Here is a 24,827-nt window from a genome sequence, read left to right as displayed (position 1 = left end):
AGACCATCCTGGCTAACACGGTGAAACCCCGTCTCTACTAAAAAATACAAAAAACTAGCCGGGCGAGGTGGCGGGCGCCTGTAGTCCCAGCTACTCGGGAGGCTGAGGCAGGAGAATGGCGTAAACCCGGGAGGCGGAGCTTGCAGTGAGCTGAGATCCGGCCACTGTACTCCAGCCTGGGCGACAGAGCAAGACTCCGTCTCAAAAACAAACAAACAAACAAACAAAACAAAAAGGGAAAACTTAAATTTATCCCAAAAGAGTCTAGTATTGAAAGTCAGAACTGACTTTCAAAACCAGAACACAGCTCTCCCTGAATATTCTAGGCTTTCTGGATAGCTCTCCAAGGATTTGGCACTCATAAGTTTAAATATATCCTGAGATTTAAAAGGTATGATGTTCAGTTGTGTGTGTACTAATAAATTGATGAAGCTTTTGAATTTTGAGTCTACAGGCTATAAATTGGATTCAAAGAGACTTATAAAATCCACCGTTGCCTATTGATAGCGTTTTGCGCACACCCCTTGCTATGTTTAAGAGCATCTTTTACTATCATTGCTTCTACACACAATACAGGCCCCCTTCACTCAAGCATAAGCACCTTGAAAGCAGAGTGGGCAGCAGCCCACTCTGGGATTGGATTTTATTCCCACAGGAAATGGATTTTATTCCCTCCATGATCCCAACATGGGGTAGTGCTTGGCTTCATTCAGTTTCATAAAGCCTTTAACAAATAAATGATTCCAACCTGTACCAGAGGGAGACAATCCCTACATCCTTATCCTCACAGCCATCCTCAGGTTTTCCCGACATAAGTCTACTATTGGATCTGTGGCCTGCTGCCCTAGCTGTAGGATTTCTCAGCAAGTTGGTCTCTGTGTCTCTCATCCCCAGAGCACTGCCAGACTACTTTGTGGCGCTGGGAAGCCTGTTTCAAAGTGCCGGGCACATGGGCCACCCCTGTCTGCGACTGCTCAGTAAGCTGACTTCCAGGGCAGAGTGCCCTCTTTGAACTTTAGGCTGGGGTTTCCCAGTATTGATTTCACTTAGGCTGAATTAACAATGCACATGCCTGGCTGCGCTTCTCACACACAACCAGCTAGTCATCTACCCTAACAGAAGATAGGGTGAATTAACAACATACATGACTAGCCAGCCTTTTAACTGAATGGGAGATTGGGTATGTTAACATACAATGACGTGGACTTCTAACTGGAGATGGGCCAACATCACAGCTACATATGTGTGTGCACATGGGCACACGTGCACGTGCGCACATACACACACACACACCCCTAGCCAGCCTTCTAACCTAATGGGAGATAGCCCAAGTTAACAAGATATACAACTAGCCAGCTTTTTAAATTAATAGGAGGTAGGCTGAGTTAACACACACAAGTAGCTGGACTTTGTTTTTTTTTTTTTTTTTTTTTGGTTTTGAGACTGAGTCTCGCTCTGTTGCCCATGCTGGAGTGCAGTGGCATGATCTTGGCTCACTGCAACGTCTGTCTCCTGGGTTCAAGCAGTTCTCCTGCCTCAGCCTCCCAAGTAGCTGGGATTACGGGCATGTGCCACCACACCTGGCTAATTTTTGTCTTTTTAGTAGAGATGGGGTTTCACCATGTTGGCCAGGCAGGTCTGGAACTCCTGACCTCAGGTGATCCACCCGCCTTGGCCTCCCAAAGTGCTGGGATTACAGACCTGAGCTGCCACGCTGGTGAAGTAGCTGGACTTCTAACTGAAAATAGGCCAAGATAACACATACTACTTGCTGGCCTTAACAGGCTGTCTAGGTAGGAGACTAGCTGGACTGGTAACCTCACTGGAAAGAAGCTGTGTGTACACACACACACACACACACGCAGGACTTGTAACAGTTTGAAAGAGGCTGAGCTGAGAACACACAAGACCAGCCAGCCTTCCAACCTAACTGTAGATAGGCTGAGTTGACACAACTAGCTGGGGTTGCTTACCTAACTGGAGATAGGCCAGTTACGCTACCCTCAACACCCCGTCCCCAAACAGACCAACCATGATTCTTATCTAAAGGGATAGACCAAGTTAGCACCACACACGACTAGCTGGACTTGTAACTGGAGACAGGCTGGGAGGTAACGCGCATGAGTAGCTGGCCTCCTAACTGGACAGGGTGAACACAGGATTCGCCAGCCTCCCACCCTAATCAGAATTAGGTAAGCCAGCACCGGCCAGCGGAAGGAACCCCCAAAACCCAAGAGCCTGGCTTGCTACAGCAACTCTTCCGACCAGGTGGGTGGCTCTTAAAAGAGCCTTTGGGGTGAACGTTGCGCAACCTCTCAGGTGGCGAGATGGCCCTCCTAGGCCCGCTCCCCACGGATACGGCGTGCCAGCTGGATGTCCTTGGGCATGATGGTGACCCGTTTGGCGTGGATGGCACACAGGTTGGTGTCCTCGAACAGCCCAACCAGGTAAGACTCGCACGCCTCCTGCAGCGCCATCACGGCCGAGCTCTGGAAGCGCAGGTCGGTCTTAAAGTCCTGAGCGATCTCGCGCACCAGCCGCTGGAAGGGCAGCTTGCGGATTAGCAGCTCAGTGGACTTCTGGTAGCGGCGGATCTCGCGAAGCGCCACTGTGCCAGGTCGGTAGCGGTGCGGCTTCTTCACGCCGCCAGTGGCGGGTGCGCTCTTGCGAGCCACCTTAGTGGCCAGCTGCTTGCGTGGCGCCTTGCCACCCGTCGACTTGCGCGCAGTCTGCTTGGTTCGGGCCATGAATTTGAAACTGTTGTCTCTGCTGTGTCCTCTGACCAGACCTCAGCTGATTGCCCGCTTTTATAGAGCTTGCCGCGTTTTCATTGGCTGGCCTCAGGTGGCGTGATGGCCCCCTACTCTCTGATTGGTCCACAGGGCACGCCACTCGGCCGCCTCTCCCTTATATTAATGCTTGTTGGTCGTGGCCACCAGAGCTAGCACCAGCATTGTGAAGGGTTGATGCGGGTAGGCCACAGCGGTGGAGATCATCTCTCTCCAGCACAAGCTTCCTCGTGTCTCCTCAGCAATCCTCTTCTCCCTTCCTCATGACTTGGGTGGGAAGAGCCTTCCGAAAGCCAGCATGCAGCATTCCACTTTTTTTAAAAATTAATTTTAAAAAAATTTTTTGAGATGGAGTTTAACTCTTGTTGCCCAGGCTGGAGTGCAATGGCGTGATCTCTGCTCACTGCAACCTCTACCTCCCAGGTTCAAGCGATTCTTCTGCCTCAGCCTACCAAGTAACTGGGATTACAGGGATTACAGGTATCCACCACAAAGAGATGGGTTTTCACCATATTGGCCAGGCTGGTCTCAAACTCCTGACCTCAGGTGATCCACCTGCCTCGGCCTCCCAAAGTGCTGGGATTACAGGCATGAGCCACCAGGCCCAGCTGGCATTCCACTTTTTTTTTTTTTTTTTTTGAGACGGAGTCTCTTTTCTGTTGCCCAGGCTGGAGTGCAGTGGCGCAATCCCGGCTCACTGCAAGCTCCGCCTCCAGGGTTCAGGCAATTCTCCTGCCTCAGCCTCCCAAATAGCTGGGACTACAGGCGCCCGCCACCACACCCGGCTAATTTTGTTTTGTATTTTTAGTAGAGACAGGGTTTCACCATGTTAGCCAGGATGATCTCGATCTCCTGACCTCGTGATCCACCTGCCTCAGCCTCCCAAAATGCTGGGATTACAGGCGTGAGCCACCGCGCCCAGCCGGCATTCCACTTTTACACAGTGATACAGCTCTGGGATCCAACCAGAGTTAAAGGAATCTTCCACTTTTTATGACCTGCAAAGAACTCCCTTTGCTGTATGGCTCAGATGAGCCTTAGGATGCTGAAGAAGGTAAAGATATGCCTTTCTGGCATATTAACTCTTTTGAGATAAAGGCACTTAAAAAAAAAAAAAAAAAAAAGAGGCAGGTGTAGGAAGATCATTCTGAATTTCTTGTTGTTTCTTAAAGGCAAGATATAGAATTCCCCTATGAAAGATGTTCTCCTTATAGTAAAAGGAAGGGAACGTTCTTATCATCAAGGACCAGAAGGTGGAAGCTTCCAAATCTCCTCCAACTCTGAAGCTGAAATTTGATCCCTAAAGTTGGAGCCAGGGCTCAGTGGGAGGTGTGTGGGTCCTGGAGGTGTCACCCTCTGAATAGAGTCCTGCCCTCCTTTAGGGTGAGTTCTCACTCTGTTGGTTCCCTGAAGAGCTGGTTGTTGAAAAGAGCCTGGCACTCCCCTCCCCTCTCTTTCTGGCTTCCTCTCTTGTGCAGTCCTGTGACCTCTGCACACACATGGGTTCCCCTTCACCTTCCACCATGAGCAGAAGCAGCCAGAGGCCCTCACCAGAAGCAGAGGTGGGCCCTATACTTGCTTCCTTCCATTCTCCCTCCCTCCCTTCCTTTCTCTCTCCCTCCCTCCCTTCTTCGCTCCCTTTCTTCCTTCCTTCCTTTCTTTTTATCTTCTTCCCTCCCCTCCCCTCCTCTCCTTCTTTTTTCAGTCTTGCTCTGTTGCCCAGGCCCCTCCTACCTCAGCCTCCCAAGTAGCTGGGACCACATCCAGCTAATTTTTAAATTTTTTGGAGAGATGGGCTGTCATTATGTTGACCAAGCTGGTCTTGAATTCCTGAGTTCAACTGATCCCCCGACCTTGGCCTCCCAAAGTGCTAGGATTACAGGCTTGAGCCACCATGCTGGGCCACCGTGCTTTTTTTGTTTTTTTGACCTGAGTCTCACCCTGTTGCCCAGGCTGGAGTGCAGTGGTGTGATCTCAGCCCACTGCAACGTCCGCCTCCCGGGAAATTCAAGCAACTCTCCTGCCTCAGCCTCCCGAGTAGCTGGGATTACAGGCGTGAGCCACTGCACCCAGCCACCGTGCTTCTTGTACAGCCTGGGAAACCATAAGCCAATACCTTTTTTTTTTTTCCCAATAAATCATCCAGTCTCAGGTATTCCTTTAACAACACGAAACAGACTAAGACAGAAGCCAAGAGAAATCTATACAAACAAACTTTATTAAACTAACCCTTATCTTCCTAGTTGTTGCCACAGTTACTACTCTTTGTTCAACCTAGTGTGTAAGCATTTTGACCTAGTCATTTCTTCACCCCATTGATTATCCTCACCCAAGCCCCATGGCCTTATCAAATCTCACAACTTACTAGTGTTTGTCCACCTCTGTATATAAGTGACCCTAACTGCATCTTTGCATCTTCATTTCCTTATGAGGGCTCCTGTGTCACATTAAATTTGTATTAAATAACTGTATGTTTTTCTCCTGCTCATCTCTCTAATGTCAGTCTAATTCTTGGGCCCAGCCTGGACCCTAAGATAAGGGAGGTAGAATTCTGCCTCCCCTACAGCGCCCCTTGTTGATGCATGACAGGCCCACTGTCTTGGTCTGTTTTGCATTGCTGTAAAGGAATACCAGAGGCTGGGTTATTTATCAAAACATTTTTTAGCTTATGGTTCTGCAGGCTCTATAAGAAGCAAGGCTCCAGCATCTGCTTCTGATGCGGCCCTCAGGAATCCTCCACTCATGATGGAAGATGAAGGGGAGCCCCTGTGTGCAGAGGTCACAGGGAAAGAGAGAGGAGGAGGTACTGGGCTCTTTTTAACAACCAGCTTTGGCAGGAACTAATAGAGCAAGAACTCCACTCCCCACGAGGGAGGGCAGGAGTCTATTCATGAAGGATCTGCCCCCAGGACCTAAGCACCTCCCACCAGGTTGCACCTCCAACACTGGAGATTAAATTTCAACATGAGAATTAATGAGACAAATACCTTATTCAAACTATAGCACCCACTACATTGCCATCTTTGTCTTATCAATTACTACCTGAACCCCTTGTCCCCATGGGTCAATCCACACAAGGTGCTTGTTTGCCCAGCCTTGGTTCAGCTTCTCCCCTCCCCCAGGGCCCTGATGTTTGGCCCCTCCTGGAGCAGGCCAGGCTCAGGGTAAAGTATCCTCAATCTCTTGTCCCCTCAGCCACCCTTCACCCCACTTCCCCAGACCTGGTTCTTTCCAGCCTCATTCATTCCTCCCTATATGAGAAAACTCCTCTGCGTCACCTTTGAGAGCTTGCAGACCTTAAGGTCAATGCTTTCTCCCTATTGCAGTATTCTGGTGTCTCCTGTTGCGATATCCTTTTGCATAAAGATCTCTGCTTACTAAGTCTGGATTGGTTTTTTTATTGGACAGTGGTTTTTACACAGAAGGCCTGCTGCTCTCTGCTCATCGGGTCTGGTTGGCTGGTCAGACATGTGGAAGGACCCTAGGACCATCCACCTGTGAAGTCCACCCAGGCTCACCCCTGGTGTAAAGGATGTGGGGTCTTACCTGGCCAGACCAGATGCTGCTCAACCGTTTAACTGCCTGTGAGGATTTGGACACGTTCGATCTTCCTGGAGCTGTCTCTCACTCGAGAGGGGCAGCCTTGGGACTCTCCAGGTGTCCTTAGGGCTAATGGGGCTGATGATGGGCGGATGATGGATTACCAGCAGCTGCTGCGACCTCCCCAGGAGCACCTGCAGCCACCTCCCCAGGAGCACCTGCAAAGCAGCCCTTTCTGCCTCATGACTCTGCCCAGGCCTCTCTGCGGAGCGTGGCACAGGCTTGGCCAGTTCTCTGAGTGCATCCAAGAGGCTCATAGGTTTTGGGCATATGTCTGCGACCTCACTTTTCCAGTCATAAGGGCTTTTGCCTTTAGATTCTCAGGGGCTTTGAGCCCCCAAACCACCCAGACATAGCACAGGATGCCACCTGGTTCTATGTGTATGAGCAAACAAATGCACACTCACACGAAGCACAAAATGCAGGGCTGCCTAAATGCGGACCCACCCACCCCTGGCAAGGCTTGAGAACAGCCTCTATATTACATGTAAAAGCTCTTTTTAGATGATCAGCCGAACAGTTCATTTTCTTGATCTCCAATCATTGTGTTCTATGTTGTTAAAACCCCCAGAAGGACCAAGACCCATAGAAAAATGTCCCCTGAAAACTTCCCAAGAGGAGAGATTTCCTCTGCAAACTGAAGAAAGTGTGAGACATAAACATTCCTCCCAAGGAACTGGTCTGTCAAGGCCTCACGCATTCGGTAAATCAGTGTGTGTTCTCTGTCTCCTCATTCTCTCTGCTCATGGTTTTGTATGTATAGCTGGGGCAATAATGGGCCTTGTGTCCTCTTGTTAAAGTTCTTTGAGATTTGGGGGTCCTACATGGTTGGTCATGTTGCATCATCTCTAGGAGCACTCCTATCAGCAAACAACATGCTATCGCTTGTCCAATTTATCAATTGGCATTTCTCCTTAGTCTGGGCAGCAGCAAGGCTGAAACCATCTGAACTTTCACAAACTCACTGTAAGCGCAGAGAGGGGGTCTTACAGGAACAGGCACTCCTTCTAGGTCGGGGGTAAAAAGTGCACAAAGCAATGGTGAGCTCTGTCCTCCAAAGACTCTTGCAAAGCCAGTGTGCACTAGGGTTTCCCACTGTTAGAAAGAATGCCTTCTCTCTCCATCCAATATGCCCTTCCATCTGGCACCCCACTTCTCCGGCCCACTCTGCAGGAAACTCCATCAGTAGGAAGCATTTTCTTGAGTTCTGTACTTCAAATATGCTATGGAAGCAGACACATTCCTTGTTGATGATAGTCAGGGTTAGTTTCAAAGTGTTCTAGTTGGCACAGGGATTTCTGAATCTATGACAAAAATGTGGAGAGAAAATAAGTTAGTATGAAAAAACAAGGGGAATAGCTGACAATACCAGCTCCTAGTGTGACTGTTGATTTTGTGCACTCGGGCCGACCCCCTCCTCCTCCTTAATGGTATAATAAACATGGTAACTACGATGGGATTCTTGATAGAAAGGAGGAAATGCAGATGAGGAATTTCATTCTTTCTGAAAGTCTGAACTATTGACACACAGTATGCAATCTTATGTTCTCTCTTGAGTCTTAGAAATCCCAGAAAGGCTATTTGATAGAAATCAGCATCCTCACCTGGAACTGGACTAAATGGATACAGCCTGGATGAGTACAGCAAGGTAAAAGGGATGAAGTGCTCATCTCTTTTTCATGTCAGGGGAGTGCTGAAGCTCTCATATAGTACCTTTCTCCTTCTTTACACAGATTATGTGTATTTAGTAGTAACTGTGCACCATCAATTCATAATACCAACAAAAACATTGTCTAGACAGGGCTTCAGATATGCCCTGTCTATTCTTACGAATTCCAGAAGCCAACTGGGCGCGGTGGCTCACACCTGTAATTCCAGCACTTTGGGAGGCCGAGGAGGGTGGATCACGAGGTCAGGAGTTCAAGACCAGCCTGGCCAACATAGTGAAACCCAGTCTCTAGTAAAAATACCAAACTTAGCTGGGCATGGTGGCATGAACCTGTAATCCCAACTACTCAGGAAGCTGAGGCAGGAGAATTGCTTGAACCCAGGAGGCGGAGGTCACAGTGAGCAGAGATAATGCCACTGCACTCCAGCCTGGGCGACAGAGCAAGACTCCGTGTAAAAAAAAAAAAAAAAAAAAAAGAATTCCAGAAGCATCTATTAACCCAAACTATTCTGGCTACCTCTAAAACAGACTTTGCGTTCATTTTCTATTGTTGCCATAACATGTTACCACAAATATAGTGGGTTAAACCAAAGCCCATTTATTGTCATACAGCCCTGGAGGTGGAAAGTCCAGATCACCCTGTGGGCAGTACTGATACCCTCTGAGGCCTCTCTCCTTAGCTTGCAGGTGGCCATCTTCTTTCTGTGGCTCCTCACATTGTCTTCCTTCTGAGCGTGTCTCTGTGTCCAAATTTCCCTTTTATCAGGACACCAGTCCCACTGAATTAGGACCTACCCTAATGACCTCCTTTCAGCTACCTCTGTGAACACCCTATCTCTAAATAAGATCACATTCTGAGGTGCTGGGGGCCAGGACATATTTATTTCCAATATTCATGTAAATTTTGTGGTGTGACATAATTCAGCCTATAGCACACAGTCACTATAGATGTGAGATCTCATAGAATCACCACAAACAAAAAAAATTGACCCCTGATCACAGTTGTCAAACAAACCTAGCCATGGGCCTTTGAGGGAATCCCCCTGCGGTCAGCTGCCTCTAAGATGCCCGAAGGATTCCTGCCTCCTGGTGTTTGTGCCTGTGGGCGGTCCACACCCCTCGACTTACTGACTGGTTTAAATAAGTGGGTTCTGGCAGTAGTGATGACACTTGTGGGATTAGGTTATAGAAAGACCTTGGCTTCTCACTGGGGGTTCCCTCCCTCTCTCCCTGGGTGGCTCCGTCTGGGGAAGCTGGCAGCCAGGCTGTGTGCAGCCCAGAACAGAAACCCACAGGAATGAGTCTAAAAGTGGACCTTGGCCGGGCCCGGTGGCTCATGCCTGTAATCCCAGCACTTTGGGAAGCCAAGGCAGGTGAATCACCTGAGGTCAGGAGTTTGAGACCAGCCTGGCCAACATGGTGAAACCCCATCTCTACTAAAAATACAAAAATTAGCTGGGTGTGGTGACATGTCTGTAATCTCAGCTACTTGAGAGGCTGAGGCAGAAGAATCACTTAAACTTGGGAGGCCGAGGTTGCAGTGAGCCGAGATCATGCCACTGCACTCCAGCCTGGGCGACAGACTGGGGTCTCCATCTCAAAACACAAATTAAATAAAGTAAAAAATAAATAAATAAATAAATAAAACTGGATCTTGAAGCCGCTGACAGTCACAGGCCAGAGGCTGGGGGCAGGTTCTGCCCCAGTCAGGTCTGAGATGACTCCAGCCCTGGACAGTGCTGATGGCAGCCTTCTGACAGCCCCTGGGCCACAGGCCCCACCTAGGCAGCACTGCAATTCCTGACTGCCACACAGACACTGTGGGACAATACATATACGTTGTCTGGAGCTGCTAAGTTTTGGGGGTAATTTCTTAGGCAAATGTTACCTCCTTTCTAGACCAGGTCAGCCATATGTTGGATTTCTATTTGGTTAAAACCGTGAGTCACTTTGTAAATATCAAAATCTGCCTTATGTACACTTTGGCCCCTAAATCAAGCCGTTAAGCAATGAGAACCTGAAACTTCAAGGAGTTTTATAGCCAGTGAATAAAAGAAAGTTCCTTTTAGGATAGTTGGGATAATAAAACAATGTCAGCTTTTTATTATAGACTTCTAAATTATCTCTAGTGTGCTAAATCAGGGACCTGGATTCCCACATTAGCCAGTATTTAGGGATGAACTGCCAACAAACAACCCCACAACTGCAAATTGGCCTTTCCTGCCTGTGGGTCTGTGAGTGGCAACAGGGCCCCCAAATGAAAGGGGGGTGCTCAGGTGCAATTAGTGCACCTCTTATTTGGGGATTCTTAGTTTAGGAGTGAGGGAATGCTACTCATCCCATTGAAAGAGGTGGGGAGTCAGCATTAGCTGGACCATATTAAATCTAAAGGAGCCCAAATCTTTGTCACAATAATTCATTATTCTTCATTCCACACTTAACGTACATTGCTCTTGAAAGATAGAATATCCTCTCCAAAGGATGCCACCCTTTCCCCAAAGGATGCCACACCCTTCCCAAATAATGCCACACCCTCTCCAAAGGATGCCACAGCCTCCCCAAAGGATGCCACACCCTCCCCAAAGGATACCACCCCTTCCCAAATGATGCCACCCCTCCCCAAAGGATGCTACCCCTCCCCAAAGGATGCCACCCCTCCCCAAAGGATGCCACACCCTTCCCAAATGATGCCACACCCTCTCCAAAGGATGCCACACCCTCCCCAAAGGATGCCACCCCTCCCCAAAGGATGCCACACCCTCTTCAAAAGATGCCACCCCTCCCCAAACAATGTCACCTCTCCTCAAAAATGCCACACCTTCTCCAAAGGATGCTACTCCTCCTCAAATGATGCTATCCCCTCTCCAAAGGATGCCAACCCTCCTCAAACGATGCCACCCCATCTCCAAAGGATGCCACCCCTCCCAAAATGATGCCACCCCCTCCAAAGGATGCCCCCTCCTCTCCAAAGGGTGCCATTCACTCCCCAAATGATACCACCCTCTCCAAAGGATGGCACCTCCTCTGTAGAGTGTGCCATCCCCTCCCCAAAGGATGCCACCCCACCAAAGGATGCCACCCCATTTCTAAAAGGTGCCACCCTCCTCAAGGGATGCCACCCTTTCCCCAAAGGATGTCACTTTGGCACAAGGATTATTTGGAGCTGAAGGCCAATAATAATCTGTTGTAGAGAAACAACGGATGCAAAAAAGCTTTCTGCTCACCCCTATTTTCCTAAAAACAGGACAAAATGGACAAAGTTGTCTTTGTCTCTCTACCAAGAAGGAATCAATTTAATCATGTGAGATGACTTTAGACCCTTATCAGCCAGGAGACAGCACCAGTGAAATCTGCACGCCAGGCCTTACTCGCCGGCCCTCTCCACCGCTGCTTCCCGTAACTCCCCTCCTCTGCATCTTTCACTCTTTGCCTTAGCTGAAGGTGCTACACAGGCCGGAGTTCTCTAGCTGAACTAAGGAAACGTCCTGCAGCAACAGTATTTGTTAGAATGTTGGGGTGCTCAGGCCTCCGAAACAGAACCTCTCTCTCTGATCTTTTCCCACCCTGCTTTTACCTACTCCTTTTGCTCCCCATGCAGGCCACAGAAACGAAAACTGTAATCTTTCCCCACCTTTCTGTCTTGGACCTGGCCATAAGGACATTTTCTGACTTCCCTTTCCTGACTGTGGGTCATAAGACTCCCAGTTCAGAGAGGGTCCTGCCCCATACCCAGGAGGAAGGATGCTGCCCAGAGAGGCCAAGAAGAGTCTGAATACATGGGGTCTGCTGGGGTTCCCCGCTCAGTCTGTTGGGGTTACATCACACACTTTCTGTCCGGTCACATTTCTACACAGCTGTCTTCTATCATGTCCATCCAATGAGGTCTTCATAAAAGGCCCAAAGGGATGGGTTTTGGGGGCTTCTGGAGGGCTCAGCACGTGGGGGCTTGCAGGAAGGGTGAGGGAGAATTCATTTGCAGGCTGGGAGGGTGGCGCAGCCCAACTCCCCTGGGTCAGAAGGTCCTGTGCTTGGACCTTTGCAGACCTCTCCTTCTGCATCCCTTCATCTGGTTATTTGTAGCCTTAAGCTATTTTTTAAATAAACAGGTAAATGTAAGTAAGTGTTTCTCTAGTTTTATGAGCCGCTCTAACAAATTAATCAAGCTTAAAGAGGGGGTCGTGGGAACCCCAACTTACAGCTCGTCAGAAGTTCTGGAGGCTTGGACTTGCCCATGGTGTCCATGGAGGCATCCTTGGGGACTGAGCCCTCAACCTATGGGATCTGACGCAATCTCCAGGTAGATACTGTCTGAATTTGTTTATTTATTTAGTTTTTTTTAAATTGTTATGATTATTTTGAGATGGGGTCTTGCTCTGTTGCTGAGGCTGGAGAGCAGTGGTGATACCCTAGCTCACTGCAGCCTGGAACTCCTGGGCTCAAGCGATCCTACTTCAGCCTCCTGAGTAGCTGGGACTACAGGCGTGCACCACCATGCTCACCTACTTGTTTTATTCTTGTAGAGACAGAGTCTTGCTATGTTGCCCAGACTGGTCTCCAATTCCTGGGCTCAAGCAATTCCCTCCCACCTCTGCCTCCCAAAGCTGGGTTTACCAAGGCATGAGCCACTGTGCCTGGCTGGAGTCAGAATTAAATTGGATTCAAGGACACCTAACTGGTGCCCACTACAACGTTGGTTGGTTGCTTGCTTGCTGATAGGGAGAAATCCTTACACGTTTGGTCACAGATGTCTTCTGTGTTCGTTGTTGTGTTGTGAGATCAGAGGAAAAACAGTTGTTTTTTTTCTGCATCAGAGGACACAAATATTCAGACCATAGCAGCTGTGGCAGGAATTTGGCACTCTATTCCAGCCAATGCCTGAAGACTGGTCCAGGCTCTTCCTTTCCTAGAGCATTTACTGAAACCAGCTCACAACTGGGAATGCTTCCTCTGGCGCTTTGAGATGTCCATGTATCTCCTACAATCCAGCAGTGGCTCCTCAAGAGCCATTCCTTTGAAACCAGGAGGGAGAAGGCCTCAGTCTCTGCTAGAAGGTAGAATCCTGACTTTGGGCCTAGCTGGTTAGCAGACGCAGATGGTCTCATCTGATTGGCACAGAGCCCTTGCTCACCCCATCTCCTTCCCTTTAAGACACCCCACTACCCCTGCACAAATTAGAATGGAGGCGGCTCTGTACTGACTGCAGCTGGCACTGAATGGAAATCTGTTTTCACTGCTTTAATGTCCAGCTTTATCTTTGTGTTAACTGAAAAAAGCACAGGATCTATAAATTGGAAATGCAGATTTCATTTCTTGTAAAGGGTTACAGCCTGCAAGGTGGCCATCCCTTGGGCAGGGAAGCGCAGCCTCAGCCAAACCCAACCAAGCCCAGGCACTTTGGGGGAGGGAGGAGTTGGGGCAGGAGCTCTGTGCTTGTTTGGCTTTGCCAAACACACATATTCCACAGCCTATGGGAAGGCTATGGAGATCCGTGAGGGCAGCCCTCACATATGTTCACAGAACACACATGCACATGACATGTGATGCATGCTTATCTTGGGTTGGAGGCTTCACATGTAAATGTATTCCAATTAGGTCTTTCAAAGACTCAAAGGTGCTCAAGTGCACAGCCTCTGTAAACTGGCCAGGACTAGCCCAAGGTTGTGGTCTCTCATCAGGAGAAAGCTCTTGAAGTCGTGTCTTGTCCAGTGAATGCTGCCGTCATGGCTGGTGGAGCAGGAGGTCAGAGAGTCAGCCACTGTGAGCTGGGTAAGCTGCAATTGTCTTAATATTGCTTAGCTGGAGGCTGGTGGTTCTTTAGCTGCTGGAGTACAAGAAAACCCTTGCAGCAGTGAGAACATGGTTTATTCTTTAAGTGTAGGGTGCTGACTTAACCCTTAGGTCTTGTTTACAATTTGGCAACTTATTGCCACAAAGACTCCATCCTGTGTCTATGTTTTTTAAAAAAATTCTCTTAATCTCACCTGGACTGTCTCTATGTTAACATGAATGCTGTCAGTTGTGTCTAAACCTCAACAGAAAGGGGTATAATGAGATGTGTCTGACTCCCATCCTATTATGGCCAAAAACTCAGTTTTTAAGGTTCTATGGGGTCCCTTTTACCAATAGAGTGTCTGTGCAGTTGGTTGGGGGTGCTTAGGATTTTATTTTTAGTTTACAGTCTCTAAATCAGGAGACACAGACCGGCTGGCCTATTTGTAGATATGCCAATTAGCATCCAGTGAAGGCTGGCCCTGGGTTTATGTGAAATGAGGAGGGTGAAACCCCAATCTGCAAGACCTTGGGCCCAAACTGCAGTAGCAACAATGCCAAAGTTGCAGCATTTTTCATAAAACAACTCTCACGTATTATTTTCCTTGAATTGCTTGTCATAGCAAGTGCGGAAGATTCACCGGAACCATCAGGCAGAACCACACATTTGTTTTCAGAAATGTCTTTCCTTTCTTTCCACAACGTTGCTTTGGCCTAAATGTTTGTGTCAGAGACGTGTGAACCAGAGCAACTCCATCTTGAATAGGGGCTGGGTAAAATAAGGCTGAGACCTGCTGGGCTGCATTCCCAGGAGATTAAGGAGGTTAAGGCATTCTAATTCACAGGATGCAATAGGAGGTTAGCACGAGATACAGGTCATAAAGATGCTGCTGATAAAACGGGTTGCAGTAGAGAAGCCACCCCAAACCCACCAAAACCAAGATAGCGATGAGAGTGACCTCTGGTCATCCTCACTGCTACACTCCCATCAGTGCTATGACAGTTTATAAATGCCATGGCAACATCTGGAAGGTACCCTATATGGTCTAAAAAGGGGAACAACCCTCAGCTCTGGGAAGTGCCCACACCTTTCCTGGGAAACTCATGAATAATCCCCACCTTATTTAGCATATAATCAAGAAATAAACATAAAAATGGGCAACCAGCAGACCATGCCGCTGCTCTGCCTATAAATTAGTCATTTTTTTATTCCTTTACTTTCTTAATAAATGTGCTTTCACTTTACTCTATGGATTTGCCTCAAATTCTTTCTTGCACCAGATCCAGTAACCCTTTTTTGGGGTTTGGATTGGGACCCCTTTCCTGTGACATTTGTGTCCCCAGCCCAAACTTATCTGTGGAAGCTCCAACCCTCAATGTGAGGATGGCATAGGAGGTTGGGCCTTCGGTCATCAGGGTGGAGCCCTCACTGATGGGATTAGGGCCCCTGTAAAAGGGACCCCAGAGAGCTGCCTTACCCCCTCCATCACATGAGGTTGCAACCACAAGCCTGCCCTCTACAGCCCAGAAGAGGACCTTCACCAGACCCCAGCCCTGCTGACACCTTCATCTTGAACTTTCAGCCTTCAGACTGTGAGCAAAAATTCTACTGTATACAAATTGCCCAGTCTCTGCTTTGTCATAGCAGCTTGAAGTGACTGAAACAAATGTCCTCACTCGAGGATGAGGCATCAGCATTATCATGGAAGGACTACCAATGATCATGGTGACTTTTTTCTTCTTTATTTCTTTAAACTGACAAAAATTGTACATATGGTATACAAGCTGATGTTTTGAAATATGTATTATATTTGGAATATGGATTAGGGAATAGCTAAATCAAGCTAATTAACAGACATTGCCTCACATATTTATTTGTGGTGACAACACCTAAAATCTGCTCTCTTAGGAATTTTCATGTACTACATTGCTGTCAATTATAGTCACTGTGTTGCACATTAGATGTCTTGAACTGACTCCTCCTGTGTTGCTGAAATTGCATGCCCTTTAGTCAGCGTCTCTAGCCCCCAGACCCTGGTGACCATCATTCCACTCTCTGCTTTATGATATCAACCTCTTTAGATTCCATGCAGTGTTTGTCTTTCTATATCTGGCTAATTTCACTTAACATAATGTTCTCATTTCACCCCTGTTGTCCCAAATGAGGGAATTTCATTATGTTTTAAGGCCGGAATAGTATTTCATTGTGCATATGTACCACATTTTCTTTACCCATTCATCCGACAATGGATACATAGGTTAGCTCCATGTCTTAGTTATTGTAAATGGTGCTGCAGTGAACATGGTGCAGATCTCTCTTCTGGATATGGATTTTATTTCCTTTAGATATATCCCTAGCAGTGGGGTTGCTGTATCATTTGGGAGTTCTATTTTGAATTTAATAATATTTTCCATAATAACTGTACTATCACGGTGATTTTGAAGATCAATATATCTCCACAGGGTAGACATCTACACCATCATTAAAAAAAGAGAACAGTGGCCAGGCGTGGTGGCTTACGCCTGTAATCCCAGCACTTTGGGAGGTTGAGGCAGGCAGATCACAAGGTCAGGGGTTCGAGACCAGCCCGGCCAACATTGTGAAACCCCATTTCTACTAAAGATACAAAAAATTAGCCAGGCATGGTGACGCAGTGCCTGTAGTCCCAGCTACTTGGGAGGCTGAGGCAGGAGAATCGCTTGAACCCAGGAGGCAGAGGTTGCAGTGAGCCGAGATTGTGCCATTGCACTCCAGCCTGGGAGACAGGGTGAGACTCTGTCTAAAAAAAAAAAGAGAGAGAGAACAGTGAAAATGAGAGACAAAAGCAGCTAATTCCCAGCTTCAATTTTGTCTATAATACTAATTTTCATGAAGAGCAACATAAACTCCTTGGAGTGCAGTTAAGTCCATATCTGGAATCAAAAAAACCAAAAACTAAAAACAAAACAAAACACCCATGGTAGGTCTGAAATAACTTTTTGCTGTCAGAAAGCAAAGATGAGCCGGGTGCCAGTGGCTCACAACTGTAATCCCAGCACTTTGGGAGGCTGAGGTTAGAGGACGGCTTGAGCCCAGAGTTCAAGGCCATCCTGGGCAATACAGGGAGACTCCGTCTACAAAACAAAACAAAAAACAAAACAAAAACAAACAAAAAAACAAAAACATGCACACACGCACACACACACACAAAACCAAAACCAATTAGGCGCTGTGGTGCTCACCTGTAGTACCAGCTACTTGGGAGCCTGAGGCCGGAGGATCGCTTGAGCCAGGAGTTTTGAGGCCACAGTGAGCTTGATTAGGCGGCAGAGCTAGACCCCGTCTCAGCAAAACAAAAACAAAGCAAAAACAAAAGCAAAGATGCTTCCAACAATCAGGGTGACCCCAAAAGGACAGCAGCGTTTTCAAAATACCTCCCTGGGCCTGCAGTGTGACCATTTGAGCATTAAAAACAACCATACAAATGGTTAATTAGAACATGTCTCATTTATAAAAGGAGGAAAGTTAACATACACGTTTCTAATAATAAGACAACAAAAGTATGGAAATAACATCGTGTTGAATTTTTATTGATTTTGTTTAAAAGGATCGCGTTGACACATAATGGGGGTTTTGTTTCTTTAAGTTCATGTCTGTTTATATAAAGTTTAGGTCTGGGTGTGTGTGTGTATCTGTGTAAGCAGGAAAGAGTGAACCAAGTCGAGAACCCGGGACAAATGCACTTGAGAAGGGGCGATGGGCGGGCCAGGCTCGCCCGGGCTGAGTGCTGAGGAGGGGGCACGTCCCACCCATGCAAGCCCAGAACAAAGGCTCCTGTCACTCGTCACTCCCCACGCGGGCTGGCTCTGGAAAGCCCAAGGGAAAAAAGCCTCACTTTCAGGAAGAATAAGCCTCAGCCCATGTATCTAGGGAACACGCGATGCTGCGAGAAACCAGTGACTTAACGCGTGTAAAACTAGGAGAGCATCGGAGGTTCTGACCCCGGAGGAGGAGCAGACCCGAGGCAGCTGCAGCGGCAGCGTGCGGAGACTCAGAGGGTGGAATCTGCAACCAACGCAACCTGGCCCAGAGGTTTTGAATTGACCAATTGGGAGACGTCCCCTAGAATGAGTAAGGGCCTCAAAGTCTTAGCGTTTTATGCAGAGCAGCAACCACCCAGCCCTGGGAACCTGAGCCTGCACAACCCAGTAGAAGCAACAGTGACCGTCCCCGGCGCCCGGCATCCCTGCGCCCCGCACCCCTGTATTCCCGGCTCCTCTGCAGCTGTACAGCCTGCACTGCAGCGCCCCGCAGTCCCGCTGTCTGCTGCATCGCGCAGGTCTCCAAGACCGATCCCGGCTTGGAGGGGCTCTGCGGCCCTGGGCCTGTGCGCCTTTGCGGCCGGGCGGGTCATTTTCATGCCTAAGGACCCGCCCCTTGCACGCAACCTCAGGTAGCCAGCCGGAAATGGCGTCCAGGGCTCCAAATGACATCTCTTTTCACATTTCAGCAAAACAGCCGCACCCTTTCTCGCCAGATGGCCTCTGTGACCCTGAAAATGCCCGCTCCCTCCAAGTCCCTGGGCAATTGCTGGAACGCATCTCAGAGCCTGCGCGGGGCGGAGGAGGGGTATGTGCTTGGGCCACTAATTTTATTTTCTTGGAAACTTTTTTCCAGTCCAAACCGGAGTCAGCTCCTCTCACCCTTGTAGAAAAGGATCCCGTGGGGGCCGGGCGGGGTGGGTTGGGGCCCAGCGGGGTGCGGGAGGAGGCGGTCAGCACACCACCCTCCCGCCCTTTGTTTTGCCTATTGGAGTTCAATTTCATTCCTTCTCCGTCTTCCATTGACCAGAGAGGAAAGGAATCGTTTGAATTTTGTTTTTAAGTTCATCAAATATCCATTTAGCATCTACTATGTGCCAGGCATAGCTGTTAGTACTTGGGGTGAACGCATCAGATGAAAACATGCCTCCCTGGAGCTTGCAATTAAGTGGAGGAGGCGGTGAGAGTAAACGGAGGTGATGGCACAGTGTTGGAGGGGTTTCCACTATAGGCAGAGGACACCAGGAGGCCGGTGGTCGCGCAGGACAGGGAAGGCTGCAGTTGGAGAGCAAACCTGGAGGAGCAGCCGCCGTAAGGCCCAGAGTGCGAAGACGCCGCCTCTAAGAGCAGTAGAGGGGACCTGGAGCTGGAGGGTTGGAAGAAGGGTGGTCACAGGCAAGCAGAAGGGGGCCTCAGAAAGACTGGACCTTGTTTTGAGTTTTTGGAGGAACCTCCGTCCTGTTTTCCGTGATGGCTGCACCAGTTTACGTTCCCCTCAACAGTGTGTGAAGGATCCCTTGTCTCCACATTGTGACCAACACTTGTTGTCTCTTGTCTTTTTGATAGTAGCCATTCTATCAGGTGTTCGGAGACATTTCATTCTGATTCTGATTTGCATTTTCCTGAATTTTTTTTTTTTTTTTTTTTTTTTTTTTTTTTTTTTTTTTTTTTTTTTTGCGACAGGATCTCCCTCTGTGGCCCAGGCTGGAGTGCAGTGGTGCAATCTCGACTCACTGCAGCCTAGACTTCCCCGGCTCAAGGGATACTCCCTTCTCAGCCTCTGGACTAGATGGGACCACAGGAACCACCACGCGCCGCCGATTTTAAATTTTTTTTTTTGTAGAGAGGGAGTCTTCCTATGTTGCCCAGGCTGGTCTCCAAATCCTGGGCTCTAGCAATCCTCCCACCTCAGCCTCTGGGATTACAGGCATGAGCCACCGCATGGGCCCTCCTTGACTAGTAATGTTGAACACCTATTGATATACCTGTTGGCCATATGTCTGTCTTCTTGGGAGAAATGCCTATTTAGGTCCTTTTTCTATTTTTAAAGTTAGGTTATTTGGTCCTTGTTTTGTTTCGTTTTTACTATTAAGTTGTACGAGCTCTTATATATTTTGGGTATTGACCCCTTACCAGATGTATGGTCTGCAAATGTTTTCATCCATCCATAGGTTGCCTTTTAATTTTGTTGATCTAGCCATCTCACTTCTGAGTATTTGCCCAAAGGAAATAGAATCACTGTCATAAAGAGATACTTGTATTCCCATGTTCATTACAGCACTATTCACAATAGCTGAGATACAGAAACAACCTGAATGTCCATCAGTGAATGAATAAAGAAAATGTGGTATAGATATTATTGTTACATGCTATACTATACTATAATAATGAAAATTATTCAGGTCTGAAAAAGAAGGAAACCATGTCAACAACATGGATGAACCCAGAGGACATTATGCTAAGTGAAATAAGCCAGGCACAGAAAGACAAATAATACTGCATGAGCCATCTTATATATGGAGTCTGAAAAAGTCGGGGGCTGGGTGAGGAGGAGCGCAAAGCTTCAGTTATAAGACAAGTAGTTCTGGAGACCTGAAGCACAGCATGGAGACTCTGGTTAATAATATATCATGGACATGAAATTAACTGAGTAGATCTTACATGTTGTCACTGCACACACAGACACATGCACACACACAGACACATGCACACACACACAGGTAACCACATGAAGTGATGGGTGTGTTAATTGACTCGACTGTGGTAATCATTTCACCATGTGACATGTACCAAGACATCATGCTGTGCACCTTGAATATGTATGAGCTTTATTTGTGGATCATACTGTCAGAGGCATTTGAGTTAGAGCAACTCCATCTTGAACAGGGGCTGGGTAAAATAAGGCTGAGACCTGCTGGACTGCATTCCCAGGAGGTTAGACATTCTAAGTTACAGGATGAGATAGGAGGTTGGCACAAGATATAGGTCACAAAGACCTTGCTGATGAAACAGCATGTGGTAAAGAAGGCAGCCAAATCCCACCAAAACCAAGATGGGGACTAATGTGACCTCTGGTCGTCCTCACTGCTCATTATAATACATTAATTATCATTAATTATAAGTAAAAGATACTCCCCCCTTAGTGTCATGACAATCTACAAATGCCATGGAAACATCAGAAAGTTTCCCTACATGGTCTATAAAGGTAAGGAACCCTCAGGTCCAAGAAATGCTTACCCCTTTCCTGGGAAACACATGAATGATCCACCCCTTGTTTAGCATATAATCAAGAAATGACCATAAAGGTGGCCAACCAGTAGTCCTCAGGGCTGCTCTGCCTATGGAATAGCCATTCTTTTATTCCTTTCTTCCTTTTTTTTTAATGGTGAAAAGATATATATATATATTTAGAATTAGCCAGCTGGACTCAGTTTAGATGATCCCAATTTTGTTGGTAACATCCAAAGCATCGTAATCAGGAGCCAGTCGAACATATGCTCTCCATCAGGCTGATGAAGGTGTTGACCTTGGCCACGTTAATGTCACAGAGCTTCTTCACAGCCTGTTTGATCTGGTGCTTGTTGGCTTTAACATTCACAGTGATCACAAGTGTGTTGTTGTCTTCTATCTTCTTCATGGCATACTCAGTGGTCAGCGGAAACTTGATGATAGCACAGTAGTCAAGCTTGTTGGGGACACTCTGCCGAGGATATTTGGGATGCCTCTGGAGTCACAGTGTCTTGGGCCACCAGAAGGTGGGTGACATGTGGATCTTCTTTTTTTGTATGTGGTTATGGACACCTTTCAACACTGTCTTCTTGGCCTTCAAAGCCTTTGCTTTTTCCTCGGCTTTAGGAGGGGCAGGAGCTTCCTTCTTTGCTTTCAGTGCCATCTTGTGAAAAGCTCCTTTACTTTATTAATAATCTTGCTTTCACTTTATGCATCTGCCCCGAATTCTTTCTTGCATGAGATCCAAGAACCCTCTCTTGGGGTCTTGATTGAGCCCCCTTTCTGGTAACAGTACCTTAATGAAGCTGGGAAAAAATAAAAAGGGACCAATAAAGCATTCTCAACAACAAAGAGAGTGGGGCTTTTCTTTGTAGGGCCCTGTGAGGCCTTCCAAGAAGCAAGGGCTTTGAGACTGTGTGGGTAAAGCTCCTGGGGTTGGAAATGTGATAGTTTTATAACTGTGATGATAGGGGCAGGCACAGTGGCTCATGCCTGTAATTGGGAGTCCAGGGCCTTTGAATGCATGAGCACAGATGTTGGAGACCAGCCTGGGCAATATGGTGAAACCACTGTCTCTACAAAAAATACAAAAAACTACCCAGGTTTGGGGAGCCTGCCTGTAGTCCCAGCTACTCAGGAGGCTGAAGTGGGAGGATCGCTTGAGGTTGAGAAAGCAGTGAGCTGTGATTGTTGCCACTGCACTGCACTTCAGCCTGGGCAACAGAATGAGACCTTGTCTTGAAAACAAAACAAATATGATGATGGCAAGTCTATCATGCACAAGCATGCTGCCCTGCACACCTGCAGGGATAGTCCCACTGGTTGCACTTATCCGCTGTCCAGGTGTCCTTGAGAATGCAGCCAGGAGGGGTTTCTCCTGCCATCCCAGAGCTTGGCTTATGGCGGGAGTGATGTGACAGTCACCCACTCAGTGCCACGAAGGGAGGTAAAGTGGTGATTGGATGGAAAGTAGTGTGTCTGGGCTCCCTTGCCTTGGGGTCGCCTCCAACAGCTGCTGTGCCTGAGGGACTCATGAAAAGTCACCTTGAAGCTACAGGTCGTGGCATGGAAGGGCTCACAGACAATTTTAGAGTAAGGGTGTCACACCTATGCTAGGCGAGTCAACTTACCCCTCTCCACCTCCCATCCTGGGGTCAGGTGTCCATAGGTGTTGTCTCTCTCTGCTCTCAGACTTTTCCCAGATAAAGTCCTGCTTACGAAGACCAGGGCTCAGGTGCAAGAGCAGGAGGGGTCAGCCAGAAGGTCAGGGATGGGTTAGCTGGTGAGTCAGGAAAGGGTCAGTGGAAGGTCAGGAGGGGTTAGGGTTGGGTCAGGGAGGAGAAATGAGGGGTCACCCAAAGGGTCAGGAGGGGTCAGCTGAGGGGTCAGGGAGGGTTAGGAGGGGTCAGTCAGAGCATTAAGAAGGGGTCATCAGTGACTCAGCAGTGGGTTGGTGGTGGGGCCAAGGCCCCCTGGGGCCTCGCCTGGAAGCTGCTCACTGTCCCTCGGGCCACACGCTGGGGGTCACAGCAAGTCAGCAGGCCAACCTGGTGTGGTGTGCTGAGGGACAGCTCCAAGGCCGTGTGTGCCAGGGTGGGGGGACCTCTCACCACAGGTCCTGTGGGCTCCACCCTGACACTTCCTTTTTCCCATGAGCTCATCCAAACCACGACTTGAGTGACCACAAGCCATGGACTGTGGACGTTTCCCAGAGCTCCAGGCTCATACTCACCCACTTGATACTCACATCTGTTCAAGGGGCCTGACCACCCTGCAGAGAATCCCACAGAAGGTTCTCCATGCCCCAGCCCCACCCAAACACTGAGACTTCCCTCAGTCATCCCCAGCCCGGGAATGGCTCCATCCTTCTCTGGTCACTCAGTTAAGTAAAATAGACAAACGAAAGTTGTCCATGCAGGCTGCTGTAACAAAACACCACAGCCTGGGAAAGTTAAAGACAATAGGGTTTAGGGCTCACAGCTCTGGAGGCTGGAGTACAAGATCCAGAGATAAGTCATAAGTAGAGTTTGTGGGTCTCAAAGGCAGAGGCGGTGGCAGGACCAAAATACTGAATATGCAGGAGATAGTGAGTAAACAGAAGGCCTCAGGGGCCTCAGGGCACTAAACATTGATGATTGCTAAGTACACAAGTGCCACTTAATGTGCAGGATCACTAAATATACAACAGAAAGGCACTAAGTATTCATAGTCGTAAAATATACCAGAGACACTAAATATTCAGGATCACTAAACACATAGGAGGAACTAAATATTAATGATCACAAAATAGGCCGGGCGCAGTAGCTCATGCCTGTAATCTCAGCACTTTGGTAGGCCGAGGAGGGCGGGTCACGAGGTCAGGAGATCGAGACCATCCTGGCGAACACAGTGAAATCCCATCTCTACTAAAAATACAAAAAATAATAGCTGGGCATGGTGGCGGATGCCTGTAGTCCCAGCTACTCAGGAGGCTGAGGCAGGAGAATGGCATGAACTGGGGGGGCGGAGCTTACAGTGAGCAGAGATCGTGCCACTGCACTCCAGTCTGGGTGACAGAGCGAGACTCCATCTCAAAAAAAAAAAAGAAAAAAAAAAATATATATATATATACCACAGACACTAAATATTGAGGATCGCTAAACACATAGGAGAAACTAAATATTAATGATCACAAAATATACAAGAAGCACTAAATATTCAGGATCACTAAATACATTAGAGACATTGAAAATCCAGGATTGGTAAATGTATGAGAGGCAAAGTGTTCATGCTCACTAGGTATACAAAGTACACTAAATATTAAATATTCAAGGTGACTAGTTGTACAAGAGGCACTAAATATTCATGATCACTAACTATACAAGAAGCACTAAATATTCAGGATTGCTAAATTTATGAGAGGCACTGAATACTTATGACCACTATATATACAAGATGCAGTACATGTTAGATGTTAATGATCCCTAAGTATACAAGAGGCACTAAATATTAAGATAAATAAACACGAGGCTTAGGTATCTAGGATGACTAGATATGCAAGAGGCACTAAATATTCAGGACAACACTAAGTATACAATAGGCAGTGAATATTCAGGATACGCTAAACAGGCCTGGCTCATTTGAGGCACTCCCATTGGGATCACCATTCCAGCCCACCTTTCTCTACGGCATGGCCAGGACAGCCTGTGTCTCAGTGGCCACACGTGCCCACCATGGACCCACCAGCTGACCCAGCAGCTGACTCATCCTTGATCCCTCCTGACCCTCCATTGACCCTTCCCTGACTCACCACCTGAACTCCTCCCTGACCCCTCCTGACCCTCCGCTGGCCCTCGGTGGGTGGCGAAGGCCCAGAAGCCAGGTCTAGCCTGTTCACCAGATACCTGCTGTCTGGGAAGCCTGGCTCTCACCTCAGCCCCACAGGCCCACCGGCCACAATGCTTTGGGCTAGTTTGTTATCTTGACAGGAG

The 24,827-nt window shown here is 48.0% G+C and overlaps 2 protein-coding genes and 1 pseudogene across 2 annotated transcripts in view; 1 reads left to right on the top strand and 2 right to left on the bottom strand.

Moving 5' to 3' along the window:
- The window catches only part of RNF187 (ring finger protein 187), a 115,361-nt gene that overhangs the window by 31,343 nt on the left and 59,191 nt on the right, over positions 1 to 24,827 (top strand). The gene's annotated exons all lie outside the window — the stretch shown is intronic.
- Positions 2,337 to 2,800, bottom strand: H3-4 (H3.4 histone, cluster member). Its single transcript, XM_050759750.1, has one exon. The coding sequence runs from the start codon at positions 2,745 to 2,747 to the stop codon at positions 2,337 to 2,339; it is 411 nt and encodes a 136-aa protein (XP_050615707.1). The 5' UTR covers positions 2,748 to 2,800.
- On the bottom strand, positions 20,471 to 21,520 carry LOC126936858 (60S ribosomal protein L23a-like; annotated as a pseudogene).

This window comes from Macaca thibetana, chromosome 1, assembly GCF_024542745.1.
Source record: "Macaca thibetana thibetana isolate TM-01 chromosome 1, ASM2454274v1, whole genome shotgun sequence".
Lineage (NCBI taxonomy): Eukaryota > Metazoa > Chordata > Mammalia > Primates > Cercopithecidae > Macaca > Macaca thibetana.
This window is presented reverse-complemented; position numbering and strand designations above follow the sequence as displayed.

Excerpts from the sequence above, each read along its gene's own strand:
- H3-4 (XM_050759750.1), bottom strand. The coding sequence starts at position 2,747 with ATGGCCCGAACCAAGCAGACTGCGCGCAAGTCGACGGGTGGCAAGGCG.